The following is a 19,602-nucleotide window of genomic DNA, read 5'->3' on the forward strand; positions in this document are numbered from 1 at the left end:
CATCTAATACTTCAGTATGACTAAGATCAACTCTTCTACTTGACTGTACAATGAAAAAGGTAAAATGAGTGATTAAACCTAAAAACAAAAATATAGCCTCAATAGTTCCAAAAGCGACTCGAGGAAGGAAACTTACCTCGCTAACGGATTTCAATAAAACAAAAATTAAAGGGTTATTCTAAATTTAGTTTGAAGTCAAATCGTGTTTCACGCCAAAAAAAAATCACATCACATTGTTTTGAAAAAGATTGTTTTGAAAAGACAATCACAGCAAATTTAAGAACAAGATATTTTTGAAAGTGACAAAATCTTTGAAATTTTGAAGATGAAAAACAGAAAACAAATCAAGTTCTAAAAGGACAAAACCAAAAATAAATCTGAATAACTAGCTAAATTTGCCAAAACAAAATAAAATTTATCTGATCAAGCACGTGTAACATAAGCAAAGTTGACATGGGTTGAAATTATAATATTAAAAATATTGCAAATTGAAAACTGTGGGTCCGAAACACTGTTATAATTGAAAATGGAAAAATTTTAAGGAAAAATGGTTTGACTTCTGTAAATTTATTGTTTGGTTTCTATGCTTAATGGTGCTAATAAATACTAAAAAAAGACACTTTTACGAAGAACAATACCCATTTTTTTGCCTTTGCTATCAAGTATTATTATTATTATTATTATTATTATTATTATTATTATTATTATTATTATTATTATTATTATTATTATTTTTATTATTATTATTATTATTATTATTATTATTATTATTATTGTTAGTATTATTATTATTATTATTATTATTATTATTATTATTATTATTATTATTATTATTATTATTATTATTATTATTATTATTATTATTATTATTATTATTATTATTATTATTATTATTATTATTATTATTATTATTATTATTATTATTATTATTATTATTATTATTATTATTATTATTATTATTATTATTATTATTATTATTATTATTATTATTATTATTATTATTATTATTATTATTATTATTATTATTATTATTATTATTATTATTATTATTATTATTATTATTATTATTATTATTATTATTATTATTATTATTATTATTACTATTATTATTATTATTATTATTATTATTATTATTATTTTTATTATTATTATTATTAATATTATTATTATTATTATTATTATTATTATTATTATTATTAATATTATTATTATTATTATTATTATTATTATTATTTTTATTATTATTATTATTATTATTATTATTATTATTAATATTATTATTATTATTATTATTATTATTATTATTATTATTATTATTAATATTATTATTATTATTATTAATATTATTATTATTATTATTATTATTATTATTATTATTATTATTTTTATTATTATTATTATTATTATTATTATTATTATTATTATTATTATTATTATTATTATTATTATTATTATTATTATTATTATTATTATTATTATTATTATTATTATTATTATTATTATTATTATTATTATTATTATTATTATTATTATTATTATTATTATTAATAAGACAGTTGGTGCCATCAGTCGAAAAAAACTGAAAACCTGAAAAAAATTAAACGGAAATGATGACATTAAAAACAATTTTAAGATTGTATTGATTTTGTGTGTCAACTTTCACCTCATACCCTGGTCACTAAAATTTCCCATTTTTATTTAGGCTGGATGGTGTCCCACTCTGGCAGTAAATGGTGTCCATCTAAAAACAGATTTTGCAAGTTGCATAAAATATTAGCGTCATACAAAGAAAAACGAAGCGATACTGTCATGAATATTTAGGGAAAAAAAGGAAAAATTAGCCAAACTGCTGTTTTTTGATCCGGCGGATGTCTTTTTTTCAAAGTTAACCTTGTAAAAGTTTTTTGTCAATTTCGTGTTCATATTTTTATACAATTGTTTCATGAGAAACCAAAATTTTTTAGAAATTTTTTGATAAACTGGCATCAGTTAAAGACTTTGTAGAAACCGTAATGAATTTCAAGACCGGGCTAATGCGTAATAATGCAGTAGTACAAATAACATTTTAAGCGTCCTAAAATGTTCAGTTTTCGTTTTAAAAATTGTTTGCTTCATTAAATTGTCTAGAAAATTGAGCAAGTTAAATACCAGTTTTTCTGTGTCCAGTTTGTTTTTCAGCAGTCAATCAGTCAGAAAAGATAAACCTTCAAGAGCACCACTATAAAGGGAATTGAAAAATTTGCGATATATAGTTTGTAAATTAGTGAAACAACTTGCAATAATTTTGCTCATAAGGATGATATTTTAGATGCTATGAAAACCTCGAAATTTCCCAGAAGTCCTGACTTACCGTGAAAACCCTAGAAAATAATAATGCATACACTAAATGTTTTCAGTCTGAACAACAATACTTACTCATTTTCCTGAGAGAATTTAACTGGGGCTAAAAAGTCGAGATAATAAAGCGAAGTCAAATTACATTCCTGAAGTAATAAATAGTACCAGTTCATGAATGAGAAAAATAAAAGCAGTATTTAAATAGTTTTTAAAACGGCACCAAATATATTAACTTCAATTTTGAAAAAAATAAAACTAACCATCCATTTCAAAACGGGAACAAATTACATTTTCAAAAGTGGAATGTTTTAAATAACTCTAAATGCGTTTGAAAAAATATCCATAATTTTCCGGAGGAACAAAATTTGATTAATATCTGAAGCCTTTTCCATAATTATCGCCATAATATTAAGATCATGCTCTTTTGTATATTAAAAAGCTTTTAAACGGTTAATGCAATATTATCCATTTTTAATAACGCCCGCGCATTTTTTATTTGTTTCAATCAAACGTAATAAAACAACGGAAATTAATAAAAACAAGAAAGGAACCAAAATTTATTTGTTTTAAAATAATGTTGATTAGAGCTAAATACTGCTATTTTTTGTTCTAATTGCCCTAAAAACGCTTTCTCAAACTCTAAGAATTCTATTTTGGTATTTCTTTGTATATAGAAAATTTGTATATAGAAACAAGATGGTGTAAATATTCCAAATAGATAATGGAGGTCAATTATGAGCTTAAAATTTTTCATTGACCTCGGATTTGTTAAGAAAATTGATATTTAAGTATTCATTGTGAGAAGAAACAAAGAAGAGGCGTTTCTGTGTGTTAAAGTCCAATAAAGACTACATTAATTTTCCCTAAAAAGACAATAGTCCTATTTTTGTTCACGCAGTGTACTTACCTTTCACGTTTAAAGGAGGCACTTTTTCAGCTTTTTATTGGCTGAAAAGTCGTCGTGTTCATTAGCACACAAGAGCCATTATGGCAAGATACCACTACCATAATTATGGTCAAAATCCAATTTAAATCTCTTTTTAACAATGAGAAAGCAAAAAATTGCTCGCTAGATGTGTCAAGAAATAACAATGAAGTCTAGCTTCCGCGATAATCTTGACGTTCTAAAGCCTCAGGCTAGTTTAGTAAGAGCTGAAGCCCGTAATGAGGTGAAAAAATTGTCAAGATGTTTCCAAGTTAATTGCGCGACTGCAAAAAGTGACAAAAATGAAAACAGAAAAGTTAACTTTGCTTTTGCTAATTTTCTTGTCAACTTTTCGCGTTCTAAAAGTTCCAATTGGTCAAAAACAATGAATTCTGACCTTGATCAGAGAGAAAAGATAACTTTTTCACTTTTAGAAGTTTCTTATACAATCTCCAGCAAAAAAAGTATAGTAAGCTAAAAACCAAAGTGCAACGCGGAATTTCAGTTTAATTTTCAACTCTATAAATTGTCTCAAGTAAATCAGATTTTAAATTGGCTCAATAACTGGACTGAAAAGGTATTCCTTGAAGACCCCCACCCCGGAAATTGAAATTTTCAGCTGGGCTAACTAATTCAAAAGTCGCTATAATTGAAGTACTGAGAGATTATGGGAAGGGTAAAACAAGAGCAAGAGAAAAATTACAGCATCAAACTGCAATATATGTCGCACAAAAAATCTTGCATAATTTATTTTAAAAAATTTGAACATTAAGAAAACTGGAAAAAAATGACATTGCAAAAGAAAAATTTGCAGAAAACATTTGCAATCATTGTAGGCAGTTGAGAAGGATAAAATGGCATGCTTAAGAGAGAACATATTCACACTGAGTAGTAGGCGTGATCAGTTTTAAATTCTTAATACATGAGAGCGAGTGTTTCAAATCTCGTGTCCCTAACGCTTTTATTTTTAGATTAAAAATTAAACAAAATAAGGGAGTTGAGAGTATTATTCTAGTGTATTTTGTAAAACCTGAGCAACATGGGATTAACGCAATTAACAGGTAATAAAAGCCAGTTTGGTTGGTAAAATCTGATGCACTTAACTATACCAATTTACCAATTCAACCTTGGCAGAGAGATTGACGCTTCACATTAAGTAGGCACTCTGGACAAAAAAAATTTCAGTTCTTTCGCCAACAGTTCTAGAATTTGGCCAAAATGGGGGCAATTTCTATGAACGACATCAAACGAACGAGTAGCCTGAATCTACTATGCAGAAATAGTTTTACAAAGCTGTTATTTCATTTTCAGTTCAGAACACTGTCTATTAATCTTTTTAAATCTGCAAAAAAATGTGTGAATTTTTGGGCAAAAAATAGTAGAAATCAATTGATCGTAAATTCACTTGTATGAATAAAGTTTTATGTTTTTGTTATGTTACTTTTAAGTTACCACTCTGGTTACTATTCGAATCAAGTAAAGTTTTACATGTCAAAAACGCTACATCATGCCATGAAAGATCTAACAACTTAATTGATACTAAGAAAGCAGATAAATTGTCTCAAGTGTCTTGATGGTTTTGTCTTTTTATTTGTGAATAATCACTTTTTAGACCAAAATTACAATTTTCTTTAAATCTGCAAAAAAAGCTAGTTTCATTTCAAACGTCAAGACGTGTATCTAACAACGACAAATGGAGCATAGCGTTCAGTTACAAAAGATATTCATGTCTTTCCATAACGGTTTCTTGTTGTCCTTGGTTAACCGACAATCTGCAAAAATGAAAAAAAAATGAGCAAAATGGCATGGCTTCTTGTCAGCAATTGAAGACTTGCTGTTAAGATGTCAGACAGAATGATGAAAACGGCATTTTGTCAACCAACACTCTTTTGTCAGTCTGTTAGCCTTCAATTTTATCAATCACTATAATAACGCCAGTTCAAACAAACTAAAATAGATCAATTAAATATGATCAAAAGGTGAATCTTCTGCCCATTGAAAAATTTAAATGGCAAGATGCCATATCGCTGAGAAACTATTAAAAACAAGATTAAAATTCCTCATTTTTGCAACTTGATCCCTAGTGGAATTTGTGTATAGTTTCAACTTATTTCTGCTTTTCATTATATGTGACACTAGAAATAAAACAGACGCCAATTTTGACAAACGAAATCTGCTCAATAAACTACTAGCCATAAAATAATGGCAGTGGAGAATGACAAGTATTTGGTTTTAAGATGATTTAAATTAAAGGAAAAACTTTTTAACAATTTTGCATAAAATGCATGTGCACAAAAAGTAAAGTTCATTTTCTCTCAAAACAAGGCTTGAGAGTTGCAATTTCGAACGGTTAATAACTTTTTTAAATTTTTTTTCAATCTGCCCAAAAATACTTTCCGAAAATCAACAAAAAGCGCTATAATTTCTGTCTTAGCATTTCAATGCAGAGAATTCAATCATTTAATACAATTATTTCAATTGAATTAACACAACTGAGAGCTTCCATTAAAGTTTTCACAACTTTATTTGATTCAACTACTTAAATTGTGCATCACTGGCTCATTATTGAATTACTTTTAAAAAACACAAAGAAATAAACAGCCATTCAAAAAAATACTTCTTAACTTAAGCTTTATAACTTTATGCCCAAAACTTCATAACTGAAAGTTCGTTTACAAATTCAAAAAAGTTTTAATAAGGCATAAAAGGGGTGTTCAAACAATATATCTCTGTGGAAAAGCACCTCTTGCATAACTGCCAATAATTAAAAGATTGCTACACTGCATAGGATGTCCTCTAATGATTAGGATTTTGGTTCCAGTCTCGTTATCTTTAAAAAAATTGTTTTGTTTTGTTTTTCAATTAACTTCACTTAATTTTTCAGAAATTTATACAAAATTTGGTAAATTTTTAGTTGCAACATTAGTTGAAAAATATTCCTTAAGGAAAACCAAACAAAAAAATGACAAGCTGATGAAAATTTCTTTGGAGGAAAATCAAAATTTAACCTAAATTTCTAATTCAAAAAAACGTTGTATAATGGCAAAAATTGTCAGCAGATGGCATACAAAAGTAAAATGAACATTTTTTTTACAATTGCCAGTATTGAAGAATTGCCAAATCATTTGTTTGAGTTTGTTTTATAATGGTTAACGCGACAGACGCAGATCTGGCGAAAAAATTGTTCCGGTCTCCTTCTATTTAAACATTTGGAAGTTTTTAGAAATGGGGGACAAACTGTTGGTATTATGTATTAATTAGATTTTATTCTATGCTCAAATGCTTACTGTTACACCAATGAATAAGATTTGAAAAACAAAAATGTTGCTCAGATGTACTATCCTTTCTTCCGGAAAGGAAACTTTGTTCATTTTAATAGTAGTATCCGGAAGAAATTTTGATTTCAAATAATTCTTAGCACAGTAAGACATTTACCATGCATCACTGCACCTGGTAATTTCAAAACTTATTTCTCAGAAAAATTTGCTAATCCACCGATTTTGCTGATCGTTTACAAGTTTCTTACGGAGAGCTTTTTCGAAATGTCTTTATGATGACAATTTTCATACGTTTTTTTGAAATAAAATGTTTTCCTTATAGTTTCATTTTCTGAACAGTTTTATTTTAAAAAATTTTCTAAAAAACAAAGTCCTTCAAATTCTGCTGTGGAAAACACTAATTTCACCTTAAAATTGATAATATATTCATTACAAATATCAGAAAATTGGAATAGAATTTAGGAAAATGTATTCTGCAAAATCTGCTCTAATTTATGATACATTTTAATGAGCAATTTCAAAATGCACACCAAATTTGATTGCTATACAAACAAAGAAAGACATTTTGTGAAATTGCATTGCTATCTTCGTTTTGTTTGCTCATCCGTCATTTTAGGACGTTTCATTAGAATTGACCAATCGCTCGCTCATTTATTGAGCCATAATTTCTGAGCCACAAATTTATCATAAGTGAGGCTAGAACAACTCAAATATTCATTCGAAAGCAACTTAAATAGAAGATTTCTCAAAGTAACTTGCTATAGAGTAATAAATCTCGGAAAAAAATTAAAAAATTGATATTTTCTTTTAAAAAATCAGATTTATTCTATATTATGGTATTAGCTGCAAATATAATATTTTGAGATGCTCGTTAAGAAAAAATTCTGCTGTATTACAATTATAATATCATTAATTTGTAGCAATAATACTTTGCAAATTACTAACCGTGTGTCAAAATTTGAATCAAATGGAAACAGCGATCTTTCATTTTCATCTTCTATTCTGTATCTCAATACATTGAGCAAAATTTACTGTGTGTTAGTCTGCTTGAGAAATCAAAATTGCTTGATGGTTTCAATGCAAAACCAAAAATGCGGCCTTTTCGCAAAAAACAACAATAACATTTTTTCACAAAACATGGACTCTGTTATTTTTTATAAGCCGAACTCCGACCCCGAATTTCTCTGTTTCCAAAATGAAGTCGAGTTATCAAATGAGGACGCCAGAAATGAGTGTGATTTGACCTTGAAAATTGAACTTGAGAATAATCTTGGGCCCAACTATTGGGGGAACTGGGGACAATGGGAGATCGAGGAAAGAGTGCTCGACAGCTTTTGTATGGGGGGCAAGAGTTACGAAATCAAGCGTGAACGAACTAGAATTTGCACTGCCGGCGATCTTTCACTATGTGTTGGCGACGACCATCAAGTTCAGAAAAGGGTACCGAAGACTCTTAGCGCCGACATAAATGCGGACAACTTCACAGAAAACGAAAGAATTTGCAACGATCTGGAATTGGAACCGTTTCATTCACTAACTTCACTTTGTCCTGATGAAAATGGGCTGAATAAGTTGGCGAGTGGGGCATATTTTTGGACCGGTTTAGAACTTGAGGAGTACAAAGCTTCCAAAGTATACCTGCAAAGATCCGGTTATCAAAAGTGGGCCGTCAACAACGAGGAGGATTGGCTGGATATCAACTTTCAGGACTATGCTAATTATGGTTACAAATGTGTCTATATGGACTGGAATGCAAAACTGTACTTGGACAATTGTGAAAACAAAGTGAATAAAATTATTAGACCCCTTTGTGAAGAGTTTGATGTAAATGGACAATAAATTATTCTGTTTTTTCAATCTTTTAGAGACTTCCCTAGTTGAGAGATCGATCTAGGTACCGAAAATCAATTTAAAATAATTTTAAAAATAAACTTGCTATAGTCTTGTGAAAAGAGTGCGGTCGACTGTCATTGGTTATGAAAAAAAAAAACAAAACTTGATCACCAGTAAGGGGTATAAAAAGACGGAGTTCGACTTATATTCGGTTTTGATTGCTGTGGATCGAAATATTACACACCTTGATAAACCTTGCAATGTCAGGCAGGATCGGGATAGTTCTTACAATTTTTGGAAAACTGTGCTTATCAAAAATTTCTTGGAATATCTTGGCAAGATCTTGACAAGATCGTACTAAGAAATGTCATGAAAATTTTTTGGAGCAACTTTTCAATATCTTGATAAAAAATTGTTCTGTTCTATGTCTGTTTTTTTAAAGATGTGGGTTGGAAAAAACTTTGAAAACACAAAAACGACCTAAAAGAAGAAACAGATCCTTGAATGTCTTGCAAATCCAGTCATAATCTTATGGATCTGCCATTTGATTACTAAAAATATTATTGCATCTAAGTTACCAAAAATCGTCTACGGTCGTCTAGACTTCCCAAACAAAGAAGTTGGGACCTTGAAGAAAAATACCCAGGACGAGGTGAGCGACGAAAGCCAGCCCTGATCCGAGGACTTGGGTCGCGCTTGGGGGTAAACCGCCACGGCTCGACAAAGTTTAGTAGCACTATCTACAGTCTGAATAGTCCAATCAGGACCGGTCCAGAGTCTGTGTGGTCTGTTCAGGGCAAAAATTTGGTTTGGATTGTTTGATCAAGATTCCACGCAGAGTCTGATCAATGCACTACCTACGGTCTGGGAAGTCTGATTTAGCCCCACCCAGTCTGGATACTCTGATCATAGCGTGTTCTAGGGTCTGGATAGTTTTGTGGTATGATCTGGAGAGTCTGATCAGAGTCCTTTCCAGAGCCTGTGCGTTCTGTTCAGAAACCTTTGCAAAGACTGTAAAGTCTGCTCAGAGCTAAGAGGACCAACCACGAAAACGGCCATTCCCCGGTAAGAAAAAACAGGTAATCAACCCACAAGGGGACTGTTTTTTGAAGAGTATTTTCTATGATTTACTCGATTTTATTTGATTAATATTAAAGACCATTTGATTAATATTGAAGACCATGCTTTAATTTGATTAATATTATTTGATTAATATTAAAGACCATGCTAAAGACTTAGTTTGGGTAATTGCTGTTGAGCTGAAAATTTTTCATCGTTTGGAATTAATATTTTTACTGAAGAACACAAAACCATATTAAATTACGTCTATTTTTCTTTAAAAAAGAATTTATTATAACAATGATCACTGCACTTTTAACAGTTAAAAGTGTTCGTTGGGGTACCCCCACTGCGCGACTCGAGTCCGCCTGGCAACCCCAATGCGCGACTAATGTCTGTGTGATCAGAGCAGATTTTGATTTAGATAGTCTGATCACAGCTGACTTGGGTCTCGCACCTCATCTTTTTGTAATTTCTCGACCGTATAGCACAAATTTTTATGAAATCTAATCAGTTAACGTTAGTCGTAGTTGTGAATTGTTTAATTGCAGTTTACTTTATTTTAACTTTTAGGACCTTAGTGGGGGACTTCCCGTTGACGGCCCCCACTAAAACCCCCTACGAAGGTTTCTACTTTGTGCATACCGAGCTTGCATGCTCATCAAATTTTCATTTTACGTGAAAAATACAATAATTTGATGATCAATACACTAACTGAAAATTCTGAAATTCCTGATAATTTATCACAGTTCTTAATAAATCTCAAAATATAGAAGATTAAATTAGTTGAATCTTGTGTTTTCTTTCCACATTGTTTCTTACATTGATGTAGAAATCTTAAAGGTCGTTACGTTTTGCCGTAACGTGGTTAACGTTCGTTGAAAACTTTGTCAATGTCATGTTTCTTGAAACCCGTGCCAGGATCTTGCAATTCATGCATAATTATGTTTTCGTGCAAAACAAGATGGATGTTTCTGGCAAGATTTAAAACGTTTGATTGGTCATGTCGACAAAAAAGTCAAAGAACATTCAGATTATGTAGCATCTTTTTTCCTGCGTTGAAAGACTTTTAAAAACTGCTACCGCTGCAAAATTCTTGTAGATGAAAGTCACACGACTGAAACTTTTAAAAAATGGAAACCTAGTACAAATGTAATTTCATGAGATTCATGAATGGAAGCTCTATGATAATAAGTCCTTTATAACAATATATCGAAAAGAGTGCAATTGAGAGCGTGTGAGAGAGATAGAGAACGAGAAAAACAGAGAAAGACACCACTTAGTGGCGCAAAAAAGGGGTAAAAGGTGAGAAAACGCAACTTTAAAAAACAACATTTTTTTGCAAATTACTGTAGAGAGACTAGCACAAAATTTTTCTTGTTTAATAACAGCGATAAATGGGAAACATCAAGAAAACAATTTTAATTTTTTCGAACAACTGCTGACCTAAAAGGTTAGAAGTTTCTGAGTGCAAAACATTTTTTGGAAACATTCGACGAAACTGCAATAATTGATGTTATATATTTTTTTAACTATGATTGCCAATAAGGAACTCACCAATAGCAAAACACAAGTTTTCATCACTTTGTCCTGCCTACACTCCAGTTTATAGAAATAGGAGAAACGTTAAACAAAAACTCGTTTTTTGCGTTGATCCAATGACATGTCAAATATCTGAAGTACAGGCTAAGCGTTTTAACACACCACCCTGTTAACAACCAATTCTCTTTTTTCACGCTTTTTGAATTGTTATCAGTACTTTCGAATAAAATGATTCGCATATTTGATGTCCGAGATTCAGATTTAAATTTTCCGCAGAAATAGATTTCCAAAAGCATTGGAAATTTTGAATTCTCAATTTCCACTTATATCACGTTTTTGTTTTGAAGGAAACCCTATGAGTACAATTGTACCGTAAATCTCTCATCAAACAAAAGAGTGGTCTTTGAGATTATTTTCACTCCATTTTTCAAAATTTAAAGTTTTGTTGTGTCTTCGCTTTTTTAAAAAATACTTTCAAACTTCTGAAACTGTTTATTTCTTCTGAAACTTCTGAAACTGTTTCTAAGTTTAAAACGTTTCAAAGATTTAAAACTAAGAATTTGAATTTTTGAAAAAATAAAAACATTTGAATATGATTTCAAACCGGAATTTTTCTTATCAAGACCATCGGGTTTACTTTTACTGAGTGTGTTCTCGAACATCCAGTTAATGTAAATAAAGTACTAATCTCAACTTTATTAGTCTTCTCATTTTGTCGACCACTCAAACTGAATTATGAACAAAACTTCACGGTAAAAATTGTCCAAAAATATCGAAATTTCGAAATTACTTCTTCAGAGCAAAGTAAACGTGCTTGAAACACGCAATTTGCAAGTTTGAAAATGGAAGTGGTCATGTGGCGATATGTAAAGGATTTTTCGTCTTTTTCTTTTCTAGCGGTGCATACTTTCTGCAGTTTAAAATTTGAACGTGAGTATTTTAAGGAGTTTAGCTTCAATATACAGTAAAGTGACCACTGTTTGATGCACAGATTGAAAAACCAGATTATGGTCAATTGCACGTTCGTTTTCCCATGCTAGCTCTAAACCACTTACAACTAGAAATTAATTCAACTTTCTAGTCAATGTTCTCAATCTTCATTGTTTTAAACCAACAAAATAGAATCATTAAATAGATTCCTGAGGTGCACGAGAAAAAATAGTGACTAAACTAGAAGCAATTTTCCTGGCGTTAACAGAATTTATTGGCCTTAAATTCAACAGATTTGTATATTCGATCATCAATTCCTTTATTTTTTAAATTTTCCAGCAGAAGGAGCGTGCCGACTGTATAAACCGCCAAATGAAGTTATTAACTCGTGAAAAATTGTCATAACTATCGTCTCTACTAACGCTTTGTATGTGTTTATGTGTCAACCACGTTTCAGATTGTTGCGAATGAAGGTTTTAACAAATTTCAAAATGAACTGATCCAAGTAATTAATCAGTCCGTTAAATGAAGTATCTCTGAAAATTTTGATTAGCAGAAAGTAGCGACAAAAAGTGTCTTCCGCAAGTTAAACACTTCTGTGATTTTGCAACACCTATGGATATTTATATCAATCAAGTAAGCATCAGAAAGGTATGGTTCAAAAATTTCTGCACGAAAACTCACCGTTAAGAGAAAACTTAAAACTTTTGTTAGCCTTAGTATTTCCACTATAGTGTTATACTGAATAACTTTTAAGATTTTACCAGGAAGATAGTGGGAGTAATTTCGACCGATTCAAACAAAACTGATAATATCAATGATCGGATATGAACCAAGATTTCATTAAATTACACTTTTATAGTGAAAAAATTGTCATATGTTTCTTTCTGCATTTTTAAAAGCTCTGTTTCATCTATTTTCAAACCTCGTTATCTTCTCAAACTCCTCTCCGTCTTTTAAATTGCCTTTCTAGATATTGGCCAGAAAAACCATTTACAAATATAATAAACACAATTTATGACGAGAAACATTTCCAAAAGAGACGTATTGGAAATATATCTGATTAAGGAAATATTTCACACTATAGAGACGGAATTCTTAAATCAATAGAAACATTCAAGTTAAAATTAAAATCAGTCAGCAACAAAATATGATTTTTGACTCCTCACTATTTTTCCAAATTCCTGCTCCGCGGAAGCAAATTAATAAGTTTTTTGTTTATAAAAATCTTAGTTGTTTTATCGAGTTTTTCAACTTCAATAGCTTTGTCGCTGCTGCTTGAGTCCCATTTTCTTTGAAAACGTATAAAAAACTTTTGCTTGGATAAAACTAAAATTTTTCTGAATTTTCATATTTGATGCCTGCCTCAATCTTCTAGCTCAATTTCTATATTGTAGAACATATTTTTTATCACCCCCAAACTGCAAAGATTATAAATTTTTGTCCGCATCAAGGCATCTTGTGACAATGTGAAAATGCTAGCTCCAAATACTTTGCAAAGAAAGTTTTTTACATCGCTGTTATCAAATGGCCAAATAGAAAGCAAACCGCCAGTCTTTCTAAATTTTTAAGCATTTCTGATATGTCGTTGTTCGAAATCAAATTTCTGTTCAAAAGGTATTTTAAAGTCATTTCCCGTTGTGTTGAATATTAATTTGCTGTGTTCTCAAAAAAACCTATCAACTCAACAACCTAGAGCTGCTTCCATTAGCCCTGAATCGAATTTCGTAGTAAAACAGTACTGATACACCATATTCCGATAGTAAAACGTTAAATTAGTGCTGAATCATAACTTTCCAAGGTTAAAGTGACCTTGCGTTATGTTCAGACAAAACGCAGAATCATTTTTTTTAATGAAGCTAACACGAAAATAATAAACGTAGTTGTTTTCAATGATCATAATAAAACCATAGAAACTCTGAAGATTTCGAAAAGGAGTCAAAATTTTTTCAGGATGCCTTATGAGCATGACAGAGCGTTTTAATTTTTGATATCACAGCAACTCAGCAAAAACTGGAACAAATAGAGCAAGCCCAAGGAGGGGGAGAGGGTAGGGTGTTTGGGATAGGACAGTTATTACCAAACAAAGGTCTTTCATTGAAATAAGCTGGACATGTGATTACTGCATCCTTTACCTTTGCACCCAAGAAGGCCTATGCACTGAAGCGTCGGCATCACCCGAGTGGGTCTTGAGGCTATCCAAATCGGTCTTGCGGGCACCCGAGTGAGTCTGGGGGCAACTGAGTGAGTCTGGGGGCAATTGAGTGGGTCTGGGGGCAATTGAGTGAGTCTGGGGGCAATTGAGTGGGTCTGGGGCATGCGAGTGGGCATTTCGGGGAATCCAAACAAGTCTCGGGGGCCTCCGAGTGAATTTTGGTGGCTTGCGAGTGGGTTTGGGAGGGAGGGCAAGCGAGTGGGTGTTCGGGGGTCATGCAATTGGGTCTTGGTGGCATCCGAGAGGGTCTTGTAGTTGGCCATTGGAGGTATCCGAATGCGTTTTGGGGACAATCCGAGTGGGTCGGGAGCATGCAAGAGGGTCTTGCGGGGCATCCGAGTGGGTCTTGGGGGCAAAAATAATATTTATTAATTTTAATAATATATATATATATATATATATATATATATATATATATATATATATATATATATATATATATATATGTTAAAACTTATTGTTTTGTTTTTTAAAAATAATAATAAAATTTGTTCTGCGTCAGATTTGCTTGAGGATCTGTTATACAATCTGCAAATTCTGACTCGACCTCTGTCGGATCTCTTGATCAAATGTGTTGAAAATGGGAGAGTGCCACAACCAAGATCGCGACTCGTGATGAAGTCTCGGGCACAGAGGGGCAAAAGATTGGTGATAGAAATAGGTCAGTGCCAACCCCTCTCATCATTTCAAGAGGACGAGTATCAGATCAGGACAGGAAAAGATCAGAGAGTTTAAAATGGCATATTGCGACTCGACTATTGAAAGTAAAAATATATTGCACCTCAAGAAAATAAAAGTGATGGCATATAGCATCTCGAGAAAGTGAAAGTAATGGCATATAGCAACGCGAGCAGAATGTAAAGAAAGAACTAAAGAGTTGCAAATGCTAGCTGCTGCCAGAGGATGAAATTGCAGCCAGAGGTTGACATTAGATATTGATTTCGAAACTAGTTGCAATGATAATATTTGAAAAAATTAAGTGCAATATTTTTTTGATATTTTTCTCTTTTTAAGTATTTGATTGTATTAATTAAAGTTTTCTTTTCGTTTTTTCCATGAGGTTCAAGTTTTTTCTCAGACTGATCAGAGCCAATTCAGGGGAAAAGTAATGACGTTAAGAATAAATGCAGAGAAGATATCCGTATGTTGAAAAAAAATACAGACTTTCATTCTGAGTTTTTCTATGAAATGTGCAAAAACTGCCAGCATTAGAAATCTGTTCATAGTAAAAATCAAAATGACAGACACACAGATCCGGGTATTCATTTGCTCTCAAGTGATACTAATAACAATTAGAAAAATAACAATTAGAAAAGGTTATGGAGAAAAACCTTCAATATTTTTGGCAAATGACACAAAATAGCTTGAGGGTTATGCAAATTTGTTTATATGAACAAAAAACGGCCGGTGTACTGAAAATAGCAAAAAGGTCAATACATCAGGATCAGTGCAAATTATCATTATGTGGCAATGTGTTTTTTTTATTAACTCAACGTTAAACCACAATACAATTTAAACCATAAGCACTGAATTATAAACTGAAAGTTTTTTACTTAAAAACTGCAGGAGAATTTTCATTACTATACCTCATCTTCGTTATCGTGGAAAAAATCTTCGTTTAATTGATGTTACCATTCTTGACCAAGAGGCACCCGTGCAGAACTCCAAGTGGAAATCAGTAGTGGCCACTTGTAAATGCAAATCTGCTATGCAATTTTTTTCGCTCGCTTTCTCGGTTGAAATTTTCTTTTTTAAGCGTATATTAACGGCGAAAAAGATTAAACTTGAACGATCATCGTGGCGCGGAAAGCAGAACAAACTTCTAGGTAGCCGGCTATTGTTGGCTCGATACCCGAACGGAACCTTGTTATTGCACTTGCCCCTAGTCTGACTAATGTAAAATCAGACTGGAAGCAAGTCTGACAAGAGAAAAAAGTGACTCGAATCAGTCTATGATTCAGTAATATTGAGGAAATGCATTTATACTGGCCCAGTACTGAAACGCACTTGGAGTTAGGTACTGGCATTTGCAAAATACGTGTATGACTGTGATTATACAAATGATTTTAAACTTCGCTCTGCACTCGGAACCTACTAAACATCTAAACTTTTGAGAAATTGGAAGCAGGAGTTAGCGAAGCCAGTTCCACTCTACAACCGACAAAGTGCGGCCCTAAATATACATAAGTTGTGTAGGTACTAAAACTCTTGCAAGAATTTACGTAAACATGAAATAAATGCTAACCTAAGCTTTATCAGCAAGTAGCTCCATTTACCAATGATGAACTTATGGACAGCTAAATATGTCCGAAATTTTTTAGGGCTATCTAGAAATACAAACTACTCTTCCATTATGATGTAATTTTGATTTAGGTGTCATTTCGCCGTTTATATGTGCAGCACTTAATCACAACCACTTACATATTCATTCACGCTTCACATGCAAACTGCAACTATTATTTGTATTATCAATGTCAGAACGAAGTGGCTGTCCATTCCATATACGATATCTAAAACTAATAGAGTGATAAAAGACTTCTCAAAGATGTTGTAAAGTAATAACAACACATTTTCAAAACATTTTCACACAAAAATGATTTTTTAGTGGTCAAAAAAATGAAGTTTACAAAGCCCTGATGAAGCTCTGACGATCTGCTAGCATTTTACCACTGTTGTATAGATCCTAATAAAAGTACAGGGCCGCTTATTTAATTGGACCGCTTGGGTAAAAAGTACCCACATGGTAAAACAAGAAAGGTGTAACAACTGACCAGAAAACTGCATCTCAAGCGATTTCAAAAGCAAAAATCTAACTTAAAATTTTGACAAATGTTATTGTTGTGGAATCCTTTTAAGCAATCGTTTGTGCATTTTTGCAAATTTAGTCACCTCATAGACTAATTAGACCCCTTGTTTCAAAAAATGAACCCATTGATCACATCACAAAAATGCAAAAACAACAACTCCAAAGCAAGGTTGCACTCTTTTGGTCGAATCTCAGGTTACTGCAATAGAATTGAAGAAAGAGTTGCAAAAGTAACCCAACTTTTTGTTCATTTTTCTCTATCAATGGCAAGTATTTTGTCCAAAACAAACGGGCCACAATTTTTTGTTTTTTTACTTTAAAAAAACTTTGAGAGCATAAGACCGTTGGGTCTCGTCGTTTTGTCATGGAACTTATTAGCAAAATTCTGTTTAAAAAATTTGGCCCCAATGATCGAAGGCATCCGAAAATATTAAACAAAACTATTGCTAACACCTATTGCCAAACAAGTTTTAAAGTGTAAAGCATCGTTTACAAGTTTATCCGAACTGCGAAAATAGTCACCCAGTGAATCGAAAATTGATACACTATGATAAGACACGCGTGATATTGACTTCTTTTGCAAAACTTGAAACAAGTTGTCAAGAACTTGAAACACCAGCCTTTTTTGCTAAATCTCAAAAAAATATAGGTAAGTTCTTATCAAGGTTTAGAATCAATTCTTTAGATCTTTTTGTCATAAAATTGGTTCATTTTAATAGCATTTTTTTTCAATTTGTTGCTTTGTATCTTTTTCGAGTAAAAAAGATTTATTTGATTTCTTGTGAACATTTGACAAATCCTGATAATTCTTGCTCAATCTCGTGCTAAAGTGCTTTTTCATTTTTACTAATTGGTAAGTCTAACGATGACATGGTTGATTATTTTTGTTTGTATTGCAAAGATCTTCTTTTTGATTACACGTGCAATGATTTTGCAAATTTTTACGCATTTTGATATTGTCATGTCAAGTGCCATGTCAAGGTTTTGGCAATGTTTTAGCATATTTATCAAAGTATTTGTATTTCTTCTATTGAGAAAAATTGACAAGCCGTCCTTCAATGGGTATTAGAGATGCTATCCGTCTGTCAATTATTGTCATATTCGATTTCCAATGCTGTTCAAAAGTGTTTTAGTTACGATAGATTTTGCTGCGCATAAACTTTTTCAAATTCACAAGTAAAAAATTAAAATTTTGGAGGAAAAAGCCTTTGAAATTATTGCAGTGCGCGATTGATACCTTCAAAAAACTTTTGCATCGATTAATCAAGATTATTTTCTAAAAGTTGCACTGTTCCTAATTTTTTAGGAAAAATTCTTCTATATAGCTGTATAAATAATTGATTGAGTGGATAATGGGATCCCTAAAATCCTATTTCTTTTTGTTAATGATACTTAAGGGTAACTATCATCGAACGATTCATTCATTTTTAATCCAAAAAAGTATTCATCGCATCAAACTTATCTTGACAATCAGAAAAGAGAGCACCAGACATCAAAAATCTAATTGGGAAACGTCAACACAAATTTACTGGCACAGGTGAAGACTGCCAGCTATTTATTATAAAATATATTTGATTTGATCGTGAAAGGAGACAAAAGTCTAAAAATATTGATAAATTTCTAAAAATCGAAAAATAAATCTTCTCAAAGTTGGCTTATTATATATTACATATCTCTGAATTCTTTAAATCAAAGTGGATATGTTTTCACGGAACTTTCTCCATTTTCATCTTATTTTTTCACTTTTATATCAAAATTATGTATCTGAAAAGTTGCTTCGCATCTCAAAATATGAGTCAACAACCAAACATGGATTATTTCCCGCGAAATTTCTGCATCATTTAAACGCTTTAACAAAAACTTTGTGCATTTTATTATGCCTGAAGCATACAAATTGTTTTTCTGTCGCATACGAGCGTCAAAAATGTGGCCTTTTGTCAAAAAGTGGCAACGAAATGATCGGAATAGAATATGCTCCGGTTAATCAAGCATCGGCAATCTTCTACGAACCACCAACTTCGGAAAATCAATTTCTCTGTCTGCAAAACGGCGTCCAATTGCAAACTAACGAATCTGGAATTCCTTGTGAGTTGTCCTTGAAGATTGACCTTGAAAGTCCGCTTGACCTTGACCCTCAACATCACTTTGACCTCGATTTTGGTAATGATCTTGACCTTTGGGGTCCTTGGGAAAGTTGGAAGCGCTCAGTTGTAGACATTAACCCATTTTGTATGGGAGAAAGTGGTTATAAATTGCAACGTACAAGAAATCGTCTATGCAATGCTCCTCCCGGAATGAAATGCGTAGGCGAGATGCAACAAACTCAACAAAGGTACCCGAAATATCTCGGGTACGATTTCACCGCTCATACCTTCTCGGAAAACGAGCAAATTTGCACCGAAAATGATCTAGACCCATTCGAATCATTGCATTCATTGTGCCCCGATGAAAGCGGGTTATTTTTCCTGTCCGACTTCGACCGGTTCTGGACAGGATTACAGGTCATATGGAAATGTTTCATTAGACGGGTGAACAATATATTTTTAAGTAAAACCATGAGAATAGGTTAATGATTTTTTACACTTAAAATGGGACGTGTAGTCGGGTCTTTCCCATTAGAGCCCCCATGAAATTATAGCCCCCTATTATGGTATATTTAAGTTCTCAATTTGCCTTT

The 19,602-nt window shown here is 31.9% G+C and overlaps 1 protein-coding gene across 3 annotated transcripts in view; it reads right to left on the reverse strand.

The window, feature by feature from the left end:
• Positions 1–3,190, reverse strand: part of LOC142348676 (potassium voltage-gated channel subfamily KQT member 1-like) — a 103,271-nt gene extending 100,081 nt beyond the window's left edge. Inside the window, exon 1 of one of the 3 annotated variants that reach the window (XM_075400115.1) lies at positions 2,598–3,190. In XM_075400115.1, the coding sequence (XP_075256230.1) occupies positions 2,598–2,604 (7 nt within the window). In that variant the 5' untranslated portion in view covers positions 2,605–3,190. Of the gene's footprint in view, positions 1–2,415; positions 2,575–2,597 lie in introns of those variants that run through there. The other 2 variants (XM_075400113.1, XM_075400114.1) reach the window with 2 other exon arrangements.
• Positions 3,191–19,602: the final 16,412 nt, after the last annotated feature.

Source organism: Convolutriloba macropyga, chromosome 10 (assembly GCF_964194025.1).
Source record: "Convolutriloba macropyga chromosome 10, txConMacr16.3, whole genome shotgun sequence".
Classification (NCBI taxonomy): Eukaryota; Metazoa; Xenacoelomorpha; order Acoela; family Convolutidae; genus Convolutriloba; species Convolutriloba macropyga.